This window comes from Hipposideros armiger, unplaced genomic scaffold, assembly GCF_001890085.2.
Source record: "Hipposideros armiger isolate ML-2016 unplaced genomic scaffold, ASM189008v1 scaffold_299, whole genome shotgun sequence".
NCBI classification, from domain to species: Eukaryota; Metazoa; Chordata; class Mammalia; order Chiroptera; family Hipposideridae; genus Hipposideros; species Hipposideros armiger.
In genome coordinates this window covers 1570447-1594592 of record NW_017731649.1, presented here as the reverse complement: position 1 = coordinate 1594592, position 24146 = coordinate 1570447, and the positions used below count along the sequence as shown (strand labels likewise).

The following is a 24146-nucleotide window of genomic DNA, read 5'->3' as shown; positions in this document are numbered from 1 at the left end:
GGGGGACAGTGGCCGCCCGCCCGCGGCGGACCCGCCCCTTCCCGGCCCGGCGCGCACAGGCCCCTCGGTGGGGACGAGGCCCGGCCCGCAGCCGCCCGCCCGCGGCGCTGACGCGGAGACACGGGCGCGGACGTCCAGCCGCGCAGGCGGCGGCCTCCGCTTTCCCCGGGGAGAGGCACTTAGACGGGCGCGAAACACGAGCGCCCCGAGCAAGTCAGAGCAACACGTGGTGCCCGGGGCGCAGAGGCGCGACGCCGGAAGCGCCGGCGCTGACGTGCGCCGTGCGGTGCGCGCCGCCGAACGGACATGTTGGCGGAGCGTTTACCCCGCGCTCCGTCCCGGGACCAGCCGGCCGCGGCCGTAGGAGCGCGGCGCTCGTTTCATAAGCGTCGGAAAGGGGAGGATTCTGCGCACGTTACTGGGTGGGATCGAGTCGGAGTCCGTTCCTAACAGCGGGGCCATCGGAGACTTCTGAGTTGTCACCATCATCATGTTAACTAACCGTTATCGGGCTCTTACTTTTATTTTCTGGACCTTGCTCTTAAGTGCGTCCTGTGTAGTAACTGGTTTAATCCCGCGTTAGGCCACACAGGCGCCCCTCTGAGTTTTGCGGGCGAGGATGGCCGCTGCGCTCGCTGGCCGGCGGGCCTCGCTGACTGCCTCTGGCCTCCTGCCCGAGCGCTTTGCTTTTATTTTAGTACGTAGCAAGAGGACCACGGTGTTTAACAAAATTGTATGAGTCTTAGAAAGCTACATTACTTTGATTAAAAAAAATGTAAGCCTTCTATTCATTAAGCCTTAGCTAATATGTAAATATATCAATTTCCTAACATTTGATACTTCATTCATTTCCTTAATGTAATGGTCCAAGTTACAGCCCTGATGTTATTGTCACATAATGGATAATGTCACTTAAAATTTTTTAAACCTTTCCTTTTTTTTGGGGGAGGGTGTTGCTATATAGATTGATGACTCTTATTACGGTATATTTTTGCTAAGTTTTTGAAATGTAAGAAAAAAAATGAACAAGATTGGCAACCTGTTTTTAGTCCTTGTATGTCTTTTCACAGGGAAATCAGTGCCTAAATAGCCAGTTAGTATAAACCAGGTATGAGCCAAGTGAAACAGGAAAAGATCCATATATTTTGTTCTTACCTGATGTAAGAGGGTTTGCTCTGATTTTAGAGTTGCAGCAATTTTGTTTGTTTAAACCAGGAGGCATTTTAACCTTCGTAATTGAGAAAGCAAAAGTAGATTTCGACTTACAGGTTAATTGAATTTTTTTTACTTTGATTTGAAGATCAGTTTTTAGTTTTTTCCAGGCCTTGCCCATGCCCAGTTCTTGGCCCCCTTTTAATTATAATGGAAAGTTAACATTTATATAACCAGTTGTCGTTAGAAAGCCTTTAAGTGAGCCTTTTAGCAAGTCTGAGAAGATACATTCGTTCTTCACTTATTAATCATTCTCATTATTTTTTTGAATCCTTTTAATGTGTAGGATGATAACGAAGATAATTCAAATGATGGGACCCAGCCATCCAAAAGGAGGCGAATGGGCTCAGGAGATAGCTCTAGGAGTTGTGAAACTTCAAGTCAAGATCTGGGGTACTGTCATTTTATTGCTTAATAACATTTTTTGTGGTATGTTTCTCTTCTCTGTATTAGCTCTCCACTCCTCTCGCCCCAGCCCTGGTAAAGGCAGTTATCGAAAATTGTAGAATATTTGTTTGTCGTGTTTTACAGTGTGACGCCAAAGTTGCTTTTGCTCTCTGTGCAGTTAAATGTTTTTTGTTTTTATTTTTTTAATTTTGGTAAAAAAATGCATAAAATTCACCATTTTAACTATTTTTAAGTGTGTAGTTCAGTGGCATTAATTACATTCATAATGTTGTATGACTATCACCACCATCCATTTCCAAAACTTTGTCACTACTGAAAACAGAAACTACACAACCATTAAGCACTAAAAATTCCCATTTCCCCCTTCCCCCAGACCCTGGCAATCACCACTTTACTGTGTCATTATGAATTTGCCTATTCTAGGTATCTTGTATAAGTGGAGTCATACAATGTTTGTCATTTTGTGTCTGGCTCATTCCAGTTAGCGTAATTTCTTCAAAGCTCATCCATGTTGTAGCATGTGTTAGAATTTTCTTTCTCTTTAAGGCTGAGTTATACTCCATTGTATGGATGTACATTTGTTTATCCATTTGTTGATGGACACTTGGGTGGTTTCCATCTTTTGGATATTGTGAATCATGCTGCTGTGAATGTTGGTATATACATATCTGTTCAGAATCCGTATCCTATTCCCTTTGGATATATATACCTAGGAGTAGAATAGCTGGATTATATGGTAATTTTGTTTTCCACAGTCGATGCACCGTTTTATATTCCCACCAGCAATGCACAGAGTTTCCAATTGCTTCCCATCCTTAGCAGTTTGTTATTTTCTCTGTGTGTGTGTGTATGATAATAGCCATTGTAAAGGTATGAAATAATATCTCGTGATTTTGATTTGAACTTCCATAGTGACTAATGATTTTGAGCATCTTTTCATGTTCTTATTGGCCATTGTATGTCTTTGGAGAAACATCTATGCAAGTTTTTTGCCCATTTTTAAATTGGTTTTTTTGTTGTTGTTTAGTTGTAGGAGTTTTTTATATATTCTGGACATTAATCTCTTATCAGATATATGATTTGCAAATATTTTCTTCCATTGTACAGGTTGTCTTTTTACTCTGTTGATAATGTCTTTTGATGCACAAATTTTTTAATTTTGCAGAATGCCTTATCTATTTTGTTGTTGCTAATGCTTTTGGTTTCATTTCTAGAATCCATTTCCAAATTTGAGATTGTGAAAATTTACCAATTTTTTCTTCTAAGAGTTTTCTAGTTTTAGTTCTTATATTTAGGTCATTGATCCATTTTTGAATTAAATTTTTGAATCAATTTTTTTTTTTTAAAAGATTTTATTGGGGGAATTGGGGAGGGAACAGCGCTGGGGAATCGGGGTAGGGGAACAGATAAGTTGCTGTCCTTTTGTTCTTCAGTCTAATTGTGGAGGATGTTGCTTCACTGGCCCATGTTGATATTATCACTGTGCTCTTCCTGGGAGAGGCATTCACTTGCAGATCATTGGACAGTCACTCACAGCGGCTCACGGCAGCTCACGAAAGCTTACGCCCGCTGCTGGCCAACCCCACTGCAGCCCAGCTCCAGGTCGAGCTGTTGTTGACTATCTTAGCTGTAGAGGGTGCAGCGTCACTGGCCCATGTGGGACCCGAACCGGGGCCCTGCTGCTCAGAGCTGGCGTCCCAAGCCAACTCCTAACCAACACGCCACTCGGCTGACCATTGAATGAATTTTTATATGTTATGTGAGTTAAGGGTCCAGTTTCCTACCTTTGCATTTCAATATCCAATTTGCCAGTATCATTTTTGAGAAAACAGTTCTTTTTGTTCGTTACTTTAAATTGTTTAGGTGCATGAAATAGCGTCACATTCCTGCCTCTATTATCCATTGATGAAATTTAGAGGTTGGATTGATCCAGGTCCAGAAGTCTGTAGTCTTTGCTGTTCAGGAGTGGGATTGATCTGTAATGCACTGGCACCATCAAACTGGGTCCATTCTTAGCTTCTGGGTTAATGGAGTCTGTCAACAAATAATAACGGTTTATAGTTCAATTCATTGGGAAATAGGTTTTTAGAGTTCTGCTTTCTCAGCTTTGCGTGATTTACTGAACAGCAGATGGAAAACAAGTTGATAACTTTAAGCCTTGGTTGAATGAACTAGTGGCTATGGGTGTTTCGCCGAGAAGAAAGAATTTGGAACTGGTGTCACCACCCCATTTGGGCCTTAAAGGCATCTTAAGCTAAAAAAATGCCTTTGTTCTTAACAATTGTTGTGAGTGTTGGTTCTTTGTGGTACATAGAAAAATGTTATTTCCATGTACTTTTTTGTTTTGGCATTCCAGATGGTTTCTTTTCCCTCTATCTGTTTTGTAATTTCCTTTGTTAACACATGAAATCATGGGACTTTTTTTTGTATTGCAGGTCATAGAATACTGAGAATTTAAGTAATTAAAATAGTTTTTCAAAGTCCTTAAAAATAAACATCCTCAAAAATAAATTCTTAAAAATAAACATTCTTAAAAATAAAAATGATTAAAATTTAATAGAAGCTGCATCTAAGGCATAACATATATTTCTGTGCTTAGCTTTAGCTACTACCCAGCAGAAAATTTGATCGAGTACAAATGGCCGCCCGATGAAACAGGAGAGTACTATATGCTGCAAGAGCAAGTCAGCGAATATCTGGGCGTGACCTCCTTTAAACGGAAATACCCAGGTATTCAGTCTTGGTTCGTGTAACAGATGACGTCGAACTTTTAACTCATAGTGATTCTTTTTCATAGGTTGTCGACCAATGAATATTTGAGTTGGGATTATTTATTGGTTGTCGGAAAAGTCATGACGTATGTTTTCTGTTTTTCGTTATAAAAATGCCTCGTGACTTCTCCGACAACCCAATATGATATATTTTATATCCTTCTGTCCCTTGATTTTCATTTACTCCTATCATCCAGCATCTGTCTCTAATATTAATTTGCTCTTTTGTCTTATAAATTGATTTGAAAAGACAATGAGGAAGATACAGTTCCTGGGAAAAATTTTAGAAAAAAATCATTTTGTAGCTACATGAACCAACAACTTTGATTCTTTACTGTTCCTCCTCAACCTTTGGAATGGAGGTAGCTATTTAAGCCATATCAGAATTTGAGAAATGCTATACTTCATCAGCTATTTTAATATAAATTAGTTATGTTAACTTCTAGTTTTGGATTCTCTCTTCAGTTTTATTTTAAATTTATTTCTTGAATTTGTGAGAATTTTTGTGTAGCCTATTTTAACTTTAATAATTTAAAACCATTTTTTAAGCTTTTAAAGGTTCTACAAATGCATAAATGTTACAGATGCAAAAGACTATTTTTAATAGTCCTTTTTTTTTTTTTTGGAGATTTAGAGCGACGAGATTTGTCTCATAAGGAGAAACTCTACCTGAGAGAGTTAAATGTAATTACAGAAACTCAGTGCACTCTAGGTAATGAAAGCTTTTAATGTGAATTTTGAAAGCTAACATTTATAAGATATTGGATGAACATTTATTTCCTTTCCTAAAATATTTTACAAAATTAATAAAGTAGATTGAATTATTTAAATGCTAAATTGTTTACTTCATTTTTTATTATTGTTAAGATACAAAGGAGAATGGTATATTTTATAACAATATTGTTTCCTATATAACTTTCACAGAAGTGTCTAAGTGTGTGTGTTTTGTGTGCTGAATGTGTATAGTACTTTTTAAAACTATTGGTTGTGGAACCTGAGGAAGAAGATACCTACCAAGAAGGACTCCTGGGGGCTAACTGGGCTCAAATTTAACAACAGAGCCTAGCACTGTTTCTAAACAGTCTTCTCCCGCTCCTGCAAACTGCACTTCAGGGAGAAGCCTGCATTAAGTTGGCTCCCCGCACCCCACACACACACCGAACTGCCTGCCTGCACTGTGTTCCTGCTCTCTGAACCAGCCCTCATAAAGGAGTTCCTGGGTTAGTATTTCAACTGTTAGAACTGAGGCATTCTCTGTCCAGTTGGAGCTGCACAGCTATATTCTCCATCAGTATCTTAACTGACCAATCAGAGCTGGCTAATCAGGACAGTGACTTTTGGACCAATCAAACAGTGAGGATTTGGAGTCCTCATTTGCATGAGGACAGACCAGTCAGGGACTGGGGCGGGGACTTCCATCTATATAAGTCACTTCCCCAGTAGTTGGTAGAGTGCACGTTCCCTTAATATCACACTGTAAGACTGTTTCCCAGGTGAGGGCTGCTCACCGACTGGAGCAGGTGGAGCAGAGCAGAGCTGTTTAGCCGGAGAGGGGCCTGGTCCCAGGGCCACCCCATGGCTGTGCTGCTTCATAGTTGAGCTGTTCCACAGCTGTGCTGTATCACAATTGAGCTGTTTGCACTGAGCACTTTCCCTCTTCACTGCACCCCAAGTTGGGGATTCCTGTTGGTGTTGAATTGGCACCAATGACCATCAGTTGACAGTTCTTATCTCTTAAAAGGCAAGTTTTGCCCAATTTTTAGTTCTGTATAATTATCTCCATGCTTTATTTGTAATTTTCCTTTCATAAACATTTCAATATGGCTACTTTTAAATATAAAAGCATGGGAATTCATCTCAGTAGTTGTTATATCTGATACTATGAGTTTTGAAAATTGCCTGAGTGACTTGTGTGTGTGTGTGCTGATGCTTTTGGTGACATTTTAATTGACTGTTTATAATATTTCTAGTTTATCAAATTTGAAGACTAAGAACTGTAATATATTGAAAAGTTCTTCGTTTCTCTTATCCAATATACTGTTATTGTCACTAGTTAGTAGACATCATTAGTTAGCAGTTTCTAATACATGGATACATGTTTATAGTACGTAGAATCTTAAACATTTGGTTGAGAAATTGATTTCTTTGGCTTTGCAACCTTGGTAATCGATTTCTTTTTAATTGTTTGACTATATTATGAATGCTGTTTTTTTATTCTTTTCAAATATTTTGCTTTGACTATTGGAAAACCTTTTAAATGTAGAGTGATCTGAAGAAAAAGCACTTTTTGAAAAACGGTTCTGTTCACTTAGCCTTAATTGATTTTCTTTACCTTTTTTGTCCAAAATAGGTTTAACAGCATTGCGCAGTGATGAAGTGATTGATTTAATGATTAAAGAATATCCAGCCAAACATGCAGAATATTCTGTTATTCTACAAGAAAAAGAACGCCAACGAATTACAGATCATTATAAAGAGTATTCTGTAAGTATGGAGATGACTAGCATCTTTTATTTGGTTTGGGGAAAATGACATTTTGTAAAGTTAAATGTGACTTCCATCTGTAATATGTTTATTTCAGCAAATGCAGCAACAGAATACACAGAAAGTGGAAGCCAGCAAAGTGCCTGAGTACATTAAGAAAGCTGCCAAAAAAGCAGCTGAATTTAACAGCAACTTAAACCGGGAACGTATGGAAGAAAGAAGAGCTTACTTTGACTTACAGACACACGTAGGAACACTTTGTCCAAACCCCACTCATTGCTTGTTGGTGCAGAGTCCTTTGTCATTGTCCCTTTCTGTATTGGCCACATGTCCTTTTCTTCCCCAGAACTCAGGATACCATTTTTAATGATGGCCTGATGATACTCAGTTCGTGTGTGTGTGTGTGTGTGTGTGTGTGTGTCTGTCTCCTTTGCGCTGTGGCGTGTGTTCTACTGAATAAGACTGATAGCTATGTGTTGTACTTGCTGTGTGCCCTGAGGGTTGTTGTAAGAGATTTCCAAATTAATTTACTTAATTCTCTCAGTTACCATGCGAATGTAAAACTAGTGTTATTTCCATTTCATGGATAAGGATGTTGAGCTACAGAGGTTTTAGAAGTTGCGCAGGTCACATTGCTGAGAGACAAACTGTCTTTCCTTAGCTGTGACCTTAGGGAAGAGCCGGACAAAACTCGACCTGTAGAACAGGCAACACCGGCTGTCCTGTTGGGTTCCAGCTCCTAACGTCTCTTCTAGCTCAGCTTTTTAGGGGAGGAACGTGGTGGGACTGTTTTCCTAGCATGGAATCAGTTTTGTGTTTCTTTTTGTGCTCACCCAGGTTATCCAGGTGCCTCAAGGGAAGTACAAAGTATTACCGACAGAACGGACCAAGGTCAGTTCCTACCCGGTGGCCCTCATCCCCGGACAGTTCCAGGAATATTACAAAAGGTATTCAGGGCTTTCACTCACCACTGGCATTGGCTTTTGGGGAGGGACTTCCGAGCCTCGGGCTGGCTCCTGAAAGCCTGTAGCGCTGTAAGTTTCACCACAAGTGTTGCCTGAGACTTGTGTCCACATGCTGCCTTCCATGGTTCTGTGGTGAAGAGCTCCCTTCAGCTGGAACGTGGACACCCCCCGGTGCAGCCTGGGCTGCCTGCCTCCCCGCCCGCTCGCTGCTTCTGTGGACATGCACTAGAGGCCCCTCCATCCTCATACGGGCCATGGCCCAGCGGCACTGGTGTCACTTAGGAGCTCATTGGAAGTGCAGACTCGCAGGCACAGCCCCAGACCTGCAGACTCGGGTCTGCGTTTTCACAGACGCCAACCCAATACTGAGAAGCACTGGTATGGCCTACGGAGAGCACGAGGACGGGGCAGAGGGGCTGCGAGGGCCAGTGTGGCCACCCGGTCGCTACAGCCCCGTCACCGCCGTGGCTTGGCTGATGCTGCGTGTCTCTTAGGTCCAACCTGGGTGGGACTGAAAACAGCACTGAGAGTGTCACTTTGTTTCAGAGTCGCAGCTTTAAACCTGTGTTCGTTTTCTGCTAGAGAATATTCTTTAGAGAATGGTATTGAAAATAGACTCGAGGGTGATACTGTTTGAAAGTCAAATTTAATCCATAGGCTAGAAAATGGTAATTTTGTTATTTTGGGGTCAGCAAATTATTAGAAATGATATGTCAGTGTACCGACCCCTTTGCTTTGGGTCTGATGTCTCAACTGAGGGAGCTGCTGACCCAGCGTGTGCTCCTGAGTGACGGCACGAGCGATGTCTGCGTGTGAAGGAGGCGCACGCCTCTGTGGGTGACGGCGGCACCAGCATGGTCAGTGGCTGTGTGCTGCCTGTTCCCGGGGGGCGGGGGCGGGGGGGTGCCAAGCCCTAGTTTCAGATGAGATATGATTAAATTTGTTAGAATACGTGATTCACAAATGGGTTTAAAATAATGTGTTACTGGAAATTTTGCTTCTTAAATAATGTGCCAGGCATTGCTGCGACTTACGTGCGTCAGTTTAGTTAAGCCTCATGTTCGTTCTGTGAGGTAGCCTCTTATCATTGTACCCGTTTTCCATGGGAAGCAGTGACAGCACACACAAGCCGGGCCACTTAGGAAAGTGGAGGAGGGGGTGTGACCAGCCAGCTTGGATCTTGTGCAGGATTCTCAGTTGCCACAGTTCTGCCCTGGTCTGCTGACATTTTAATTTTGGGGGTTGAGGATAAAGGAGAGAGATACTATCTTTTGATAATAAGAATCAAATGCATATTTACACTCTTAGTCTGGGGAAAAAATGTTTGGGCTTTTTATTTATTACTTATCCCTACTTGATATCTAAATTAAAAGTTGTTTATTACCTCTAATCACTTTTCAAAAGTAATTGAGGTTAATTGAAAACATTAAGGCTCTCTTCGTAGCTCCAAGATTAGTCCACTCATAGAAAACAATAACGGAAAACTAAATTGTCTTTCTGAACTTCAGGTACTCCCCGGATGAGCTGCGGTATCTGCCATTGAACACGGCACTTTACGAGCCCCCACTGGACCCCGAGCTCCCTGCACTCGACAGTGATGGTGACTCAGATGATGCTGACGACGGTCGAGGTGATGAGAGAAGGAGAAACAAAGGCACTTCGGTAAGGAGGCTGATCTTCAGGAGGAGGCATCGCCTTTTCTTCTGTGCTAAATGCTTTCCTGGGATGTTAAATTGAACTTGGGTCACCACCCTCTTTTTGAAAAAGGACAGTTGCATGTAATTTCCCAAAAGGTTTCATCAGGAAAAGTTATTTCTTATGTGCATTGACACAGACAAGCTGTACATGGCCTTTGGGACATTTATGTGTCCGGTTGCCCCTTTGTACTTATTATAAGCAGCTTGGGCAAGGCTAGCAAACTTAGTAAGTATAAATACAACCTTATACTTAACTACCTGGCTTTGGGGAGCACATCAGCTAAGCTTTGAACACCTACAATACATGTGTCAGACGCTGTTGTAAGTGCTTGGTGCTTTTGGCCCCTGCGCAGCTGAATGTCATAAAAACAAGGTGTGTGCTTGAAGAACGTATCTAATAACTGTTACTTGATCCAAACACCCATGCTTATTTAAAACAGCCTGTTTCTTAGTAAATATTAATACAGCCTTATATGTAACTACCTTGCTTTGGGTAACACATTAGCTTGTGTTCCTGTTGCTTAATTTATAATTTTAGGCTTCCTATAGGAACATATTATAGTTACTAATATGTCATACTACTAGGTTTTCCTGTATGACTGTTTTTTTGGTAGCAAAATGCAATTGCAAGACTGCAGAGGTTGGTGTGCTCTGTGGAAGTGAAGAAGAACAGAAACTTGATGGCACAGGGTTTTGATTTTATTTAGCATGGCATAGTAAGCGACTGGCCATTTGTGGGCTTTTCACTACGGCCTGTCTGAGCCTGACAATGTGCTGCCGTTAAATGGGCTGCTTTGTCACCGCTGGCTTCTCACACTGTTTAGTGATGCACATTGCATAAAATAAGGTGCTGTTCAATTATTAAAGTGATGATACCACTTTTGTCCTGTCATATGGTAAAAGAGGGTGTGATGAAGTTGACTTTCTCCCACACTGCTGGTAGGAGTACAAATTAATCCAACATTGCGGCAGAGCATTTGACAATATGTACCAAGATTTATAACTTGCACAGAATTTGATCTAGCAAATATGCTAGGCGAATCAATCTAAATGACCTAATCAGGTGCTGACAAAATTTAATCAGACAAAAAGTATTTCTCATTGTGGAAGTTAGAAATGTAATGTCCACAGTGAGCTAGATATTCTGCTTACGTGGCAGATAGGCAGTTCAGAGAATACTCAGCGATACGATAAAATGCATACAGCACGTGAAAGACCGTTAAACCATACATTCACACATGCATGTGATGTGGTCCAGTTTGTGGTTTAAAACCTGAAGGACGCGTCGGTGGGGTGTGTATGAGTGTGTGAGCCGGGCCCTCTCTGTGTGTGTACAAACATCCACCTGGAAAAAAGAAAAAAGGAGGAACACTCATGTTCCCAGTAGTTGTCTCAGGATGTTTATCAGGGTGGTTATGGATCACCTAATTTTTTCATTTATAATTTTCATAATTTATGTGAAAGGAACATTTATATTTTAATTAGAAAATTTTAAATTAAAAAGTGAATTAAGTGATTAGATATTGGACTGCTAAGCTGCGAACATCTAAAACACGTCAGACTCCGTTGTAAGTACTCGGTGCTCTTGGCCCCTGCGCAGCTGAAGAACATCATGAAAACAAGGTGTGTGCTTGAAGAACGTTTCTAATGACTGTTACTCGATCCAAACACCCACGCTTATTTAAAACAGCCCATTTCTTAGACAAATAAGCCCCCTGTGGCACAGCCAGATGCCGAGGCACAGCCGATGCCTCGGCCCAGGACCAGGTGCCGTGCTGTGATACAGACAGGACATGAGTTTGATAGGACGCACACCAGTTGCCCCTGGAAACCATTTTCTTATACTTAGAATTATCTTTTTAAGTTGATGGAATGTTAAAGCTTTTTTGGAATATTTTCTGCAGTTTTCAGAATTCAGACTCAGATCTGTGTGAGTTCCAAGGGATGTCTTTGTGCCTTTGATCTCCAGGACAGCTCCTCTGGCAACGTGTCCGAGGGGGAAGGCCTTCCCGACAGCCAGGATGAGTCTTTCCCGGGAAGACAGAGATCCAGGGACAAAGCTGCTACTCCAAGAAAAGATGCGCCCAAACGCTCTGTACTGTCCAAGTCAGTTCCTGGGTACAAGGTAGAAGAAAAAAGCCCCTGACTCAGCTTCCCTCCTGACCAGCCTCTCTCCCTGAAATATTTTAACTTTGAATTTCACAGTTGTGGAGCTTCTCCTGCTGCGTCTCCTTAGCTGTTCTCCTGTGGTGTGTGCCCCTGTCAGCTTCCTTCTGCTGTGCTTTATCCTCCTGGTGGCTTTTCTCTCACTCTCGGCTATGGTTTAGCTTCTGTTTTCCGTATATGTACAATTTACAAGAGAATCTTTTTTTTTTCTTTTGACGAATAACCAGGCAAGTATGGGTTTTTAAAAAATTATTTTATAGGTGGAGCTTTATACTTTGTTTCCTTGAGTACCGGTCATACTTCCCTGACATTTGAAATATCCTAGTGTTTAGAGCTGAAAGGTCAAGCTGTGAGGCAGGCTGGGTGTGCTGTAGACTTGGCTGTGCTTTTGCAGTGCCTTTCAGTAAGAGAGACCTGGGTTTAATCTACGGATTATTGTCCATTTGCCAAATTCCGCTAACTCTGATAGAAAATAGGAAAGCTTTTTATTGATATTGTGGTGATTTTTAGTCTAACCTTGGCAAATAGCCTATATAATTCTATGACAAGGATTTAAACATTATTTCATTAGGTAATTTAGCTCAAATATACGTGTTAATTTTTTAATCTGGTTGTTCTCAGAGTAAGGCAGTATGCTGTCAGCAATATTATTATTTTTATTATTTCCTCCTGATGTCTGCCTCTTCCCCTTCAGAGGGTTAGGTGATTTGTCTACGGAGATTTAGGAGTATCATAAAAGGAGTGGAACTAGTGCGCAGTTTGATGTTTGGATGGTAATGGTAAAAATACAGTTTTTTGCATCTGGAATGTATCTGAATATGCTTTCTGTTGTGGCCATGATGGTGTTTTGCAGGAACGTGTGAGCAAGGTGGTCACTCTGTTTTGCGGAGTAGCGTTGTAAGCACGTCCCTGGAGCAGAATTGGGCTTGTGGGGGATGGTCCTGAAGGGCGGGGTCAAGTCAGCGGTTTGTGGACTTCCCTTCAACCCAGCCAGAGTTCTTCCATCACTTTGTTCACCTTTCTTTTCTTGAAGTAAAAGCTGACTTCAATTAGTGATTCCATGTTTAATTAGAAAATGCCTTTACGTAATCAACCTAACAAGGCCTGTTTTTCAGCCTAGCGCAGGAAGTTCCTAAGTTTCATTCAGCGAGGGTGGGGTGTCCTGCAGGGGTGTGACAGCAGGTGGCGTGGCGTTCCTGTACTTGTTTTCACATACGTAGCTTATCTAGTGTTTTTAAACTGAAGATGAAATTAATTCTTAATGATTAAAAGCAAATGAACTCCAAAGGTGAAATTTTGGAAAGTTAGCCTGGTGTGTGTGCTACACAGCATGCTGCTGGTCCCATAAGAGCTTCAGATGGGAGTGGCAGCTCAGAGCAAGCACACTGGGTGTTCAGACCTTGCAGACAAGACCACGCTCGCTAATCATGGGTGAAAAAAGAGAATGTTGGAACAGATGTTTTAACAGAGGCTGGAAACGAACTATTCAGCACCGCCATTGATTTACTGCAGAGGAAGCCTACAGATTAACCTCAGTTGGTAGTGCTTCCAGGGGTCCAATATGCAGAGTCCACAGCTTATAATCTCCTGTACTAAACATGGTTAGTACTTTAGGGACTAAAAATGTTTCAGGTAGTTCAAAGTTTGGAACAGCCAGTATTTAGATTTACTGCATTAATGTGAACCTGTTTATTAGAAGTTAACCTCTCTACGAAAAGTATTAATAAGCCAAGATGTGCCTAAATAAGGATACTTCACGCTGAAGGTCATATATATATATATCTGTTTTAAAATAAGGGAGTTGAGAAAAGTAATAATGTGTCTGATGTCTTGCTTCGTAAGATTGACTAGTGCTTGCCCTTAGTCTGTAGGACAGTATTGTTTAGGTTACATTAACCTGGAGCTAAAGCGTACTTTTTAGGGTTCAGGCCTACGTTACGAGTGTATAATTAGAATCTATACTATATCAGTGCTACCGTGGAAAGTCTCACTTCGGTTATTTTTCAAGCAGGAAAGTACGTGTGTTGTGAGCCTTTTATTTGAGATGCTGAGAACTATTAGGATGAGGATTTTAATTTTCTTGTCAGTCGTGGCACTTGGATGTTGTTGCGGTTATTAGTGGAATTGACTGTTGCCATCAGACATCCATGGGGTTATGTCCCATTCACCTTCAGGGGAGCTGCACACTGCCCTTCGTCCTCCAGCAACCCCACAGTGCACTGAGAAACTGGTGTCCCAGCCAGCGATGGGCGCCCGCTGTGGAAAGTTCTGGGTGTGAACAGTGTGGCTTCTCGGAGAGCTCAGAGTACTTGAGTGAGCAAAGTGTGTTTTATGCTGAGTCGTGGCACCATCACAGAACATGCTGGAAAGTGCTCGCGCGTTCGTTCTCTCTCTCCCCCTCCCTCTCTCCTTTTCTCGCTCTTTCTTCCCCCAACCCAGCCCCCTCCCTTTCCTCTACCTCTCCACCCGTCTCTTCTTCTTTTCATCAAGATGAAGACTGTTGGGTAAGAAAAATTTTAAGTGGTTTAACAAAACATGATTTTAAGCTTAGAAGTAGACCTAGCATTTTCTCGGTGTCCCTTTTATCATAGGTGTTTAATGTGTATTTTAATGACTGTAGAACTTGAATTGCTCTAGAATGTGAATGACTAGCCTTGTGTTTTATTCCTTTTGACTTTTGTAAAGGATCTCCTATGAGGAGTTCTCTTAGAATTTATTGTGTGGTTACTTTCTTGACTTTAGTGAAAGATATTAGAGTACTTAGTATGCCAGTATCTAACTTAAACTACAAGTATTAAATAAGTTTATCTTTTACATTTAGTACAGGTACCATAACCAAAAGATATTTCTTAATTTTGGTGAATTGAGGGGTAGCTTTCTGCTGCATATTATGGCAGCTAGAGATTGGATCACAACTGAACTAGAATTTGGACCATAGAAGTGCACTTCCTAGCTATTTTTTATTGAGGTATAGGAAAAAGACAATGAGAACCTTATGCTTAGAATGTAGCAGTAACAACAGAGGGTAACTACACTGCAAGACTTCAAAGGTTTGAGCACGTGACATTATCCTTTTGTTGGGGGAGCAGGGTATAAAGATATACAATACAGGAGATGTAGAATAGTTAACCGCAAAGTTTTATATGTATGTTTTAACTTCCATGATATTTATTATTTTGTAGAGATATTTGTGATTGTTTAGAATTATTGTTATTATATTTATGTATAAGGTTGACTTTTTAAATAAATAAGCCAAAAATTATTTTTGAATGCCTCTGTCATCTTTTGCAAAGAAAGACAATTAAAAAAATAAAAAGCTTAAAGAATTTAGAACAACTTGTTTAGGCCTAACGGGTGTTGAAGGTGGCAGTGAAGACATTTCAAAGCTGGAATATGAAATACAAAGTTGGAGTTTCGTTTAGGCTCCTCTTTGGTTCAGTAACTTAGGAAAGGGAAATAGAAGATGCATTTGGCTAGGTTGGAATGAAACAGAAATATAATATTTTATTTAAAATAGTTTTCCTCCCAGTGTACATATATATCTACTTTGCCCTGGTCCCCATTTCGTAACCGGCCCATTTTCTCTCTTGCTCTTTTCTCCCACTGTTACTGGAGGTGTATTCATCCAGCCTGAATGAGCATCATTTTATTACGGCCAAGGTTGTGATGTTCACATGTTCTCCCTTTGCTGGTCATTTTAGGTGCAGTGAACCTTTTCTTCTTTGTTCTTTTTCATGTGTAGCCACATGTTTTAAAGCTCAAGTACTTTCATTGGATTGAGCATGATTTTAATACATTGTTTGCGGGAAACGAGTAAACTCGTCATAGCGCTTTTTATACCACTTTGTAAGCGGGCATTTTCCGGCCAAATTGCGTCCTAACAGAGGTCTCTATACCTGAGTTAAAGCGCTATGACGAGTTTACTCGTTTCCCACAAACAATGTGATACCAAAGCGCGGGAGTTAACTCAGGTATAGAGACCTCTTTGTTACGATGCGATTTGGCTGGAAAATGCCCGCATACAATGTGTTAATATGAAGAATGAAACTCAAAATATGTGTATTTTTTTAAGTGATAATTTTTGTCTGAAACTTACGTTTTGTATCTCATACTGAATGCTTTTTCCCTATGTGTAGACTCTTTATTAATTGATTAGATGTGCAAAGGGAATAATCACACAGCCTGGTTTTCCACAAACATTCACGCACATGACAATGTCTGCAGGAGCTATCTTTCAGTTAAAAATGTTAAGTATTTTGTAACTTGGATTTTATAGATCTAGTTTTACAACTTTGGAAAATATGTTTCAACAAAATCAGTTTATAAGCTGCTTAACACAGCCTTTTTTTAGAATAAGCCTAACTTACTAAAATAAAGGTCATTTAGAAACTGGGTTTTCTCTTGCAGTTAATAGTGCAGTTTGACATTGTTTTTAGTCTTCCCTTCTAGTTCACTATACAGAGCTTACTGTGCATGCAGGGAGCGTAGAATGCTGCATTGAATCCTAACATGAGAGCACGCCATTGACAAAATTTTAAAATGAAACGTAAGGCTTTAATCAGTAGGCCATCGAATGTTGAAAGCAGACTCATGTCATCTTTGAAAAAGGTACTCATTAGGAAGTTACCAAAAGTCAGCAAAAGGCAGTACAGCAACAGAATTCCTTTTGAACCCATAGTAAGTTCTTCTGGCATGAATTTATAGCCCTCTTCTACCCTTCCAGCCAAAGGTCATTCCAAATGCTCTATGTGGAATTTGTCTGAAGGGTAAGGAGTCCAACAAGAAAGGCAAGGCCGAATCCCTTATACACTGCTCCCAATGTGATAACAGCGGTAAGTATCCACATGTCTTCTTAACATTTTAACCACCGTATTTGTTGCTTCAAAAACTATGGTTTTTAGTTGTCAGCTAGACTTAAAACCAAGGAATTATGAAATATTATAGGGTAATTTGTAAGGCATTTTTTTCTCTGTATTTTCATTTCTCTTTGGTGATTAAATATTGTAGCCATTCTTGAGAATCACAAAGCAAAGTAGCATTTTATGCCATATTACGTTAAAAATTGTGTGAAATACTACTAATATTGGTTTTGGTTTAGGCCATCCTTCTTGCCTGGATATGACCATGGAGCTTGTTTCTATGATTAAGACCTACCCATGGCAATGTATGGAATGTAAAACTTGCATTGTATGTGGACAACCCCACCATGAAGAAGAAATGATGTTCTGTGATGTGTGTGACAGAGGTTATCATACTTTTTGTGTGGGCCTTGGTGCTATTCCATCAGGTAAAGATTACAAAAAGAAGGAACGTTGTGTTTGAGTGAAGGGACTCTCCCAGCATTTTTTAACAGGCTGCGTAAAACACCATAATGACATGAAGGGCCTGTAGACCCTTGTTCACAGGAAATGGCCAAAGCTGTGATCACACAGATCATGTCCACCTGCTTTTCATCCCTAGCTAACCCAACCGAAGGACAGATGAGATGTCAGAGTGCCTGGTCTGAGTTTTGGGAGTAGCGCTCAATGTATGCAATGAGCCACTGTTTTCTACTGAAACAGCTGAAGCAACAGCAGCATTTGGTTCAAAGCCTTGAGTTTATTTTATGGCATCTATTTAAAAATTTAACATGAGTGCTTTGCTTTTGTACATACTACACCAGATCTATAAATTGAGGCAGCATAACAATTCAGGTAACTTTAGAATGAACACAGAATTGAAGGGTAAATCACAGTAAGTGGACTCAAACATCACAGACGTAATTGTGTCATTTTAGAACTTCTTTGCATAGTTAACACTAACACTTTTTAAAATATATGCCTAGAACTAACTTGTTTCCTGGGAATCAGAAGCAACTTAAATCATTATTTAAAGTTCTGTCGTAATTCAGATCAAGTATGTAGTACAGTTTATCACTGTGCTGTCAAGTGCTTGGTTAAGTTTTAAAGTGCTGTGTCAGCATAGTACACCAGGACTTGAGAGGATGCTGTGAAGATACACAGCTACCAGTGAGCAGCAGAGAAAGGGCTGAAAGTAAGCCGAACTCAGCAACAGGTTTTAAATTAGGAATTGTATTATTGAACTTTTTAAGTATGATAGTGTTTGATTTTCAGAAAGGATTCTAATCATTTTTTAAAGGTCCTTATCATCATGTAGCATATTCTTCCAATGCCCCTCTCCCACACATGAATTTCAAACAGCATGAATTACACTGATTACCTTAAGGGAAGTTTACATTTTTCTCCTTAAATTAAGGAACTCACTTGTGCCCTTCCACCACAAACCCAGAGGAATATCATTAGTGGCAGTTAAGGAAGGAGAGTTAAATGGGTTGAAAATTCAGTCGTAAATTAATTTCATTGTTATTAACTAACAATTTTTCTCCTAGGTCGCTGGATTTGTGACTGTTGTCAGCGAGCCCCCCCAACACCCAGGAAAGTGGGCAGAAGGGGGAAAAACAGCAAAGAGGGATAAAATAGTTTTTTGACCTCAATACTGTAATATGCATTTAAAGGAACTATTTGGTGCCAATTTATTTACAACGTTCTCATTTTTATGCCAATAAAAGATTTGTTTTTGAAATTAACTATGTGCTTACAATCTGCAAGTTGACTCATTTCTGTTATAAATTACTCTTACCCTTGGAGCCAGTTTCAGGCAGAGAAGTCCATCTCTCAAAAGGTTTTTCTCTCTTTGTACTTTGGCTCTCTTCAGAAATTCAGTGGAACTATTAGGCAACTTAAGTTGAAATACTTAACTGTATTCAGATCTCTAGTAAGCCTGCAAGTTACTATTTTCATGACATTTTCCTAATCTATATTGTTTGCAGCCTACCTTAGGTACAGTAACAAAATTATTTAGTTAACGGAAGAATTTTAATAGGTAGCCCTCGGTGATCAAGCTAAGAATGACCTGATGGGATGTGGTGCAGCTGGGTTTAGGACTGTCGTTAACGGGCACAGGAGTACCTGCCTGCCAGGAAACGCTGCTTGGACAGGAGCTGTCATCCCTACTGGGGGGGGGGGGGGGGCAGGCATGCAGTTGTAATCCATGCTCTCGCAAGTATGGAGGAGGAAGCATTCAATTTCAGACTTGATTTTAGCTCCTCTTCAAAGCTCCCACATTGTAACTTCATTTACAATCTCTAAGGAGTAAAATTATAAAGCCAACAATGTTCATCTGTACCTGCACGAAAGCCTGCTCTGTGATTTCTATAAACCTAAGTGACTGCAATCTTTTTCATCACCTGACAAGCTAATCAAAATGGAGTTTAAAAATTTTATTGTGCATACTCCTTTTATAGGAATTTTGATCTTTAAAAGAAAACAAATATCGTGTCTGCTGCATTTCCTATTTTCGGGGTAACTGAGGTAACATAACTGTATGGCTTTATCTTCCCATCCCCCAACTAGAATAGACAAGGTAACCGCAGGGGGCGTTCAGCCAGGTAGCAGCAGCGCGGCGCGCGCGCCGTCAGCTTCGGGCCACCGGGTCAGAAGAGAATTTCCAGCACCAGCTTCAGGACGCCGATCAGGACGGCCCAGAGCACGGACTCGTCCTCCTGCGCGGCCGCCTCGGGCGCGTGGGCGTGCCGGTGGCCCGCGTCGGCGCCGTGCGGGGACGCGGCCGCGCCGAACGGTTGCTGCTCCGCCGTCGTGTCGTAGTACACCTTCATCTCGAACTCGCTCTCGCGGTGCGAGGGGTGCCCGTACACGCCTATGCCCACGGGGCGCTGGAAGTGCGCGGGGACGCGCACCACGTCCTGGCCGCAGGTGACGGCCTGCAGCTCGTAGTCGTCGAAGCTCGGGTGCAGGGTGCTGGCCGACACGTACAGGTCGGCGTCGCCCCGCAGGCTCCGCATCCGCAGCACGATCCTCCCCTCGTGGTTGAGCCGCAGGTAGCTGTAGTTCCCGGCGCCTATGTGCCCCTGGACCACGTGCAGGAGGATCCACTCGTCCGGGGCCGCCTCCTCCTCCAGGCAGGCCGCCCGGGACGCGGCCTGCGCGGCCACCAGGACCAGGAGCGCGCCGGCCCAGGGGGCGGCCATGGCTGCGGGCGCCTAGCGCGGCGGCTCCATCCGTGCGAGCTCTGCGGAGAAACGACAGGCGCGCTGGGGGCCCGCTCCCACTCGGCGGCCCGCCCCCGGCTGCCCTCGGGAGGCTCCGGCGAGGGAGAGCCCGGTGCAGGGGTGCGGGGTGGACGCCCTGCAGGGCGGGGACCTCGGGGGCCGGGGAGGGCGGGCGAGGCAGCCCGGGAGGCCCCGAGCCCGGGGGAGGTCGCGGGGCGGCTCGGGGACAGGGCCTCCGCCTGGGGCCGCACACGGGGCGGGGAGGCGCGAGCGGCCGGCGGCCGGGTCTCCGGCCCCGGGACTCACCACCGCTGCCCCGGGGCGCGGGGCCAGGAACACCGGGGCCAGGGCCGGGCGGCCGCGCCGGGAAGCCGGAAGTGAGGCGGCGCCCGGAAGTGAGGCGAGGGCCCGGAAGTGGGTGGTGGCTCGGCCGCGAGGGGCCTCCGGAAGTGGGACGCCTCACGGAAGTGATGGGTGTCCGGGCTCTCGCGAGAATGGTGGAAGGGGCGGGGCGCTAAGCGGCGGCAGCCCGTAACCGGGGCGACGGGGAGGGGCGGGGCGCAGGCGCTGCGCGCTGGGGCTGCGCATCTCCACTCGGCGTCCGCCTCGCTGGCCCCCAGGTGAGAGCCCGTGGTGCCGAGGGACCCGTTCCGGACACTGTACCTGTCCTGCGCTCACCCGACTGAGCACCCGCCTCGCGGGCGCTGCTCTAGTCCGGGCGGGTCCGCAGGTGAGACATAGGTGCGCCTGGGGGCCGCCGTCCGCTCCCCTGTTGCCTGTTGTCTGTTTCTCTTTAAGAACGTGGTACTTTTTTAAGTGCTCCTAAAAGCATCTTCAAAAAGGAGTTGTATTTATTTTCAGGACTTATTTTCTTAATTTTCAGTACCGTGTTAAGGGTCGCCCGTTGGCCATTGAAAGAGATTCCCCTAGGAAAGATGAGGTGCATTTTAGTCCCACGTTTTGTGTTGCTCCCCATTGTGTTTCGTTTTAGAACCTGCGGAATCACGTCTGTGGAAGCAGATGGAGGGTGACTGTTAAACACATGCCCTGACCCCTGGGCCTCTTTCTATGGAACTCAGCCAAGTAGCCCCAAAACTGGTGGGTTGGTCAGGACGCCAACGGAGATTGGCATGTGAGGGTTAAACGCTGGATTGTTACATTTGCAGTCGCTTACGGGCGTATAAAAGTGGCAGGACGGTCTCAGGCTGATTATTGTCTTTGGGTTGATTTGCCTGAAGTCGGGAGAAGTCGCGTCGCGTTGGGTCGTGACACTGGTCTTTGGGCCAGTGGTGGAGACGACACTAGTGGGTCTCAACAGCTTGTCCTGAGAGGGGTGTCTGGTGTCATGTGTGCCATCCCCTGAGCCTGGGCCGTTCCCAAGGGTGACCGCCGTGTTATGTCCTGTGAAGAAAGCATATCAGAGTGGGATCCAAGGGAGTGGATCTAACCTTTAGCTGTGTTTCTGCCTGTAGCTCACTGCTGTGTGCTGGCAAAATATATAAGCAAAGCAAGTTTGTGAACTAAAGAAGAATGTGCTTTAAAATGTTCAGCGTGTTTTTATTTTGTTTTTCTCCAGCCAGCATGGTGACCAGACAGGCCCATTGCTCACTGCTTATTATTCAAACCCTGCGTCCGAGCTTTTAGGTGGTTCTGGGGCCTGGGAGGAAGTGTGAGGCGGGCAGAGTGCAGGGCGCGCGTGGAGGGTTTCAGTGACTTCTTTCCCTTTTTCCTGGGAGCAGGGTGGCGTGCTGAATAGGCACGTCTGGGGTGTGTGTGTTAGATCCCAGTAGTCATTACGGTCGATAACAGGCTAGTGTCTGCATGAAACGCCGCACCTGTAGCCATCTTCTGTGTTCTTGTGTTTTCAGATTCACGATGGAAGAACCACAGGAGATTTCCTCCACCGACGGTGGCTGTGCAGGTGATATCGTCATAGAAAAATTCCTGGTTGAGTCCAAGATGCCCACGCCCCCCGCGCAGCTGGCGTGCGGCAGGCAGCACTGCGCTTTCCCCCTCCATGGAAATGAGCTTTGCGTCTGGACGGCGGAGGACCCTTCTCAGCAGGTGTTTAAGGCTGTGTGTGTTCCTTGTTAAGTCAGGTGACACAGAGGGTCTTGCTGTCACCTCTCCGTTTCTCTGGTGCTGTTTGGGTAACATTACCCTCTGGGGACTCAGCTAGCAACTATGGGAGGAAATGTTAGCACAACAGAAACATGTTCAATTTGATATTTGTAAAATCAACTGTCTGGAATAACTTTATTAAAACACTTCTTTAGTAAGAACGTGAACAAGAATAGGTTCATCTTAACACAATCAAGACAAGTTGAAATTTTCTATATTTTTAATAGTAGCACATTTAAATAAGTATTATGTTTATTGCAGGATCTGATAGTTTTAAAGACATCATTGGTCTTCATTCTAGAGCTTATTTCATGACTAATATCATTATTTGAATACTTTTAATAAAAACAGGTTTCATTGTATAAAATGAAACAGTAAATTCTATCAACATGTTTTGGCATTTGAATAATGTTTGTCTTCACTTTGGGCTTCAGAAGCTTGAGGATAGTGACTACAGCACTTAGGAACCAAAACTATATTTACTTTGACAATTTTCTTTAACTTTCAATCTCAATGTCAATCACTTTGCTAATGGAAGCTGTTCATCATTAATAAAGGGAAACCTGTATTTTGATGCTTCCTGAGTTAAGAGATACATGTTCAGGTCTCCAGCTTGATCTCTCTTACGTTTTCAGTGAACGATAAAATACCTAGAAAAATGCACCCTGACGTTAAGTGTGCATCGTAGTGATTATAACAAAGCGGACTCGGCGGGGCGCCCGCCCGCTCCCGTTCACTGCTCGCTTCTCGCCTCCGGCCCCGCAGGTGGGCTGCGCTCCTGTCCGCACTTTGCACACGTGGGCTTGTGCGTGACGTGTTCTTTTGTGCTGGTTTCTTTCCTTCACCGTTACGCCTGTGAGGTTCGTCCATGTTCCTTTCCACCTCTGCACAGGACTCCGTCGTGTGGTGAGACACACTTGACCCATCCTGCTGCCGCTGGGCGTGGACTTTGGTTTTGATCCCACGTTTTGCCGGCCACATTTTTGGTTTTTGCAAACCCTTGTGTCGAGGGCTGACTTTCAATAGATCGCAGCGAGGGGGCTGCTCTGCTAGCATGAAACCCCGACCCAGAAGCGGGTTGTCCAAGAATGGTTTAGCGCCAGGTTCCCCACTAACGTGCGTTGGTGACGGGCAAGGGGGCGGCCCCCTTTCTGGCCGCGCCCCGTTTCCCGGGACTAGGGGCGCTCCGCACCGGACCCAGTCCACACGCGGCGTGCCTGCCACGTTCTTTAGTGTGCTTTTCGGTGCACGTGTGTGTAGCTGCCGAATCGTAGGGAGTTCACATATTTAGTTTCGTAGGCAACGCTCAGAATAAGACTTACCAAGTGGCTTGCCAGTTGCTACTTCAAATGCTGTGAGAGCTCCAGTTTGTCCACAGCCTCACCCACACTTGGTCCTTTTAATTTGAGCCCTATTGGTGAGTGGACCGGTACTTAATTGTAATTTGCAATTCCCTGCGATTAATGATGTTTAACACCTTTTTGTACATTTATTGATCATTTGGACATTTTCTCTTTTTCAGTCTTTATAAAGATTGAATGATGTATGTGATCAGTGTCTTGCCGTTTTTCTATTGGATTATCTGTCTTTTTCCTATTGATTTGAAGTTCTTTATGTATTCTAAGTATAAGCTTTTATATTAGTTTGCATTTTCTAGATTTTTATGTAAATGGAATCAGACAGTATTTTTGTTTGACTTCAACTCAGAATAATTATTTTGAGACATCTATATTGTTGTGTAAATGAACTATTAGTCATTCTTTTTATCATTGAGTAATATTCCATTGTATGAATATACTACAGCTTAATTGTCTTTCTGTTGGAAGACATTTAGCTTATTTTTGTATTTTTATTTAAGTATTATAAGTAAAGTTGCTATGAATATTTGCATGTGCTTCATTTTATAAATGTCAATTAGGTCAGATTGGTTGATGCTTTTCTTCAAGTCTTCTACATTCTTGCTGATTTGATGTTCACTTGTTCTATCAGTTATTGAGAGAGGCATATTGAAATCTGTGACTAAATGTGCTTTGTCTGTTTCTCTGCCTTCAGTGCTGTCCCATGTATTTTGAAGCTCTGTTATTAAGTATGTAAATGTTTAGTATTTTCATGTCCTCTCTTTTTTTTTAAAGATTTTTATTGGGGTATTGGGGTGAAGGGAACAGTGCTGGGGAATTGGGGGAAGGGGAACAGACAAGTTGCTGTCCTTTTGTTCTTCAGTCTAGTTGTGGAGGACGTTGCTTCACTGGCCCAA

General features: G+C 43.2%; 3 protein-coding genes across 12 annotated transcripts in view; 2 read left to right on the top strand and 1 right to left on the bottom strand.

Annotated features, from left to right (window-relative positions):
* The first annotated feature begins 144 nt into the window (after positions 1 to 144).
* PHF10 (PHD finger protein 10) lies at positions 145 to 19200 on the top strand. 6 transcript variants are annotated; one of them, XM_019659468.1, is made up of 12 exons: positions 147 to 733; positions 1499 to 1605; positions 4220 to 4350; positions 5026 to 5103; positions 6742 to 6875; positions 6973 to 7122; positions 7713 to 7822; positions 9349 to 9502; positions 11507 to 11662; positions 16427 to 16535; positions 16802 to 16990; positions 18092 to 19200. In XM_019659468.1, the coding sequence occupies exons 1-12, from the start codon at positions 620 to 622 to the stop codon at positions 18175 to 18177; spliced, it is 1518 nt and encodes a 505-aa protein (XP_019515013.1). In that variant the 5' UTR covers positions 147 to 619; the 3' UTR covers positions 18178 to 19200. The 6 variants fall into 6 exon arrangements, with proteins under 6 accessions (XP_019515014.1, XP_019515013.1, XP_019515012.1 ...); XM_019659467.1 differs by having other exon boundaries at positions 150 to 733; positions 5020 to 5103; XM_019659472.1 differs by having other exon boundaries at positions 157 to 545; positions 5020 to 5103; positions 18092 to 18289.
* On the bottom strand, positions 18968 to 20170 carry CUNH6orf120 (chromosome unknown C6orf120 homolog). Its single transcript, XM_019659476.1, has 2 exons — positions 20078 to 20170; positions 18968 to 19791 (listed from the first exon to the last, which is right to left on the bottom strand). Exon 2 carries the CDS (start codon positions 19748 to 19750, stop codon positions 19196 to 19198), a length of 555 nt encoding a protein of 184 aa, XP_019515021.1. The 5' UTR covers positions 19751 to 19791; positions 20078 to 20170; the 3' UTR covers positions 18968 to 19195.
* Positions 20171 to 20330: 160 nt separating this feature from the next.
* WDR27 (WD repeat domain 27) overlaps positions 20331 to 24146 on the top strand; it is a 132784-nt gene continuing 128968 nt past the window's right edge. For all 5 annotated transcript variants that reach the window (XM_019659497.1, XM_019659499.1, XM_019659495.1 and 2 more), the window contains exons 1-2: positions 20331 to 20501; positions 21640 to 21835. In XM_019659497.1, the coding sequence (XP_019515042.1) occupies positions 21647 to 21835 (189 nt within the window). In that variant the 5' untranslated portion in view covers positions 20331 to 20501; positions 21640 to 21646. The remainder of the gene's footprint in view (positions 20502 to 21639; positions 21836 to 24146) is intronic.

Excerpts from the sequence above, each read along its gene's own strand:
- PHF10 (XM_019659467.1), top strand. The coding sequence starts at position 620 with ATGGCCGCTGCGCTCGCTGGCCGGCGGGCCTCGCTGACTGCCTCTGGC. Across the intron at positions 7,823-9,348 it reads TTCCAGGAATATTACAAAAG|GTACTCCCCGGATGAGCTGC; the intron begins GTATTCAGGGCT and ends TCTGAACTTCAG. Across the intron at positions 16,536-16,801 it reads CTCCCAATGTGATAACAGCG|GCCATCCTTCTTGCCTGGAT; the intron begins GTAAGTATCCAC and ends GTTTTGGTTTAG.
- CUNH6orf120 (XM_019659476.1), bottom strand. The coding sequence starts at position 19,750 with ATGGCCGCCCCCTGGGCCGGCGCGCTCCTGGTCCTGGTGGCCGCGCAG.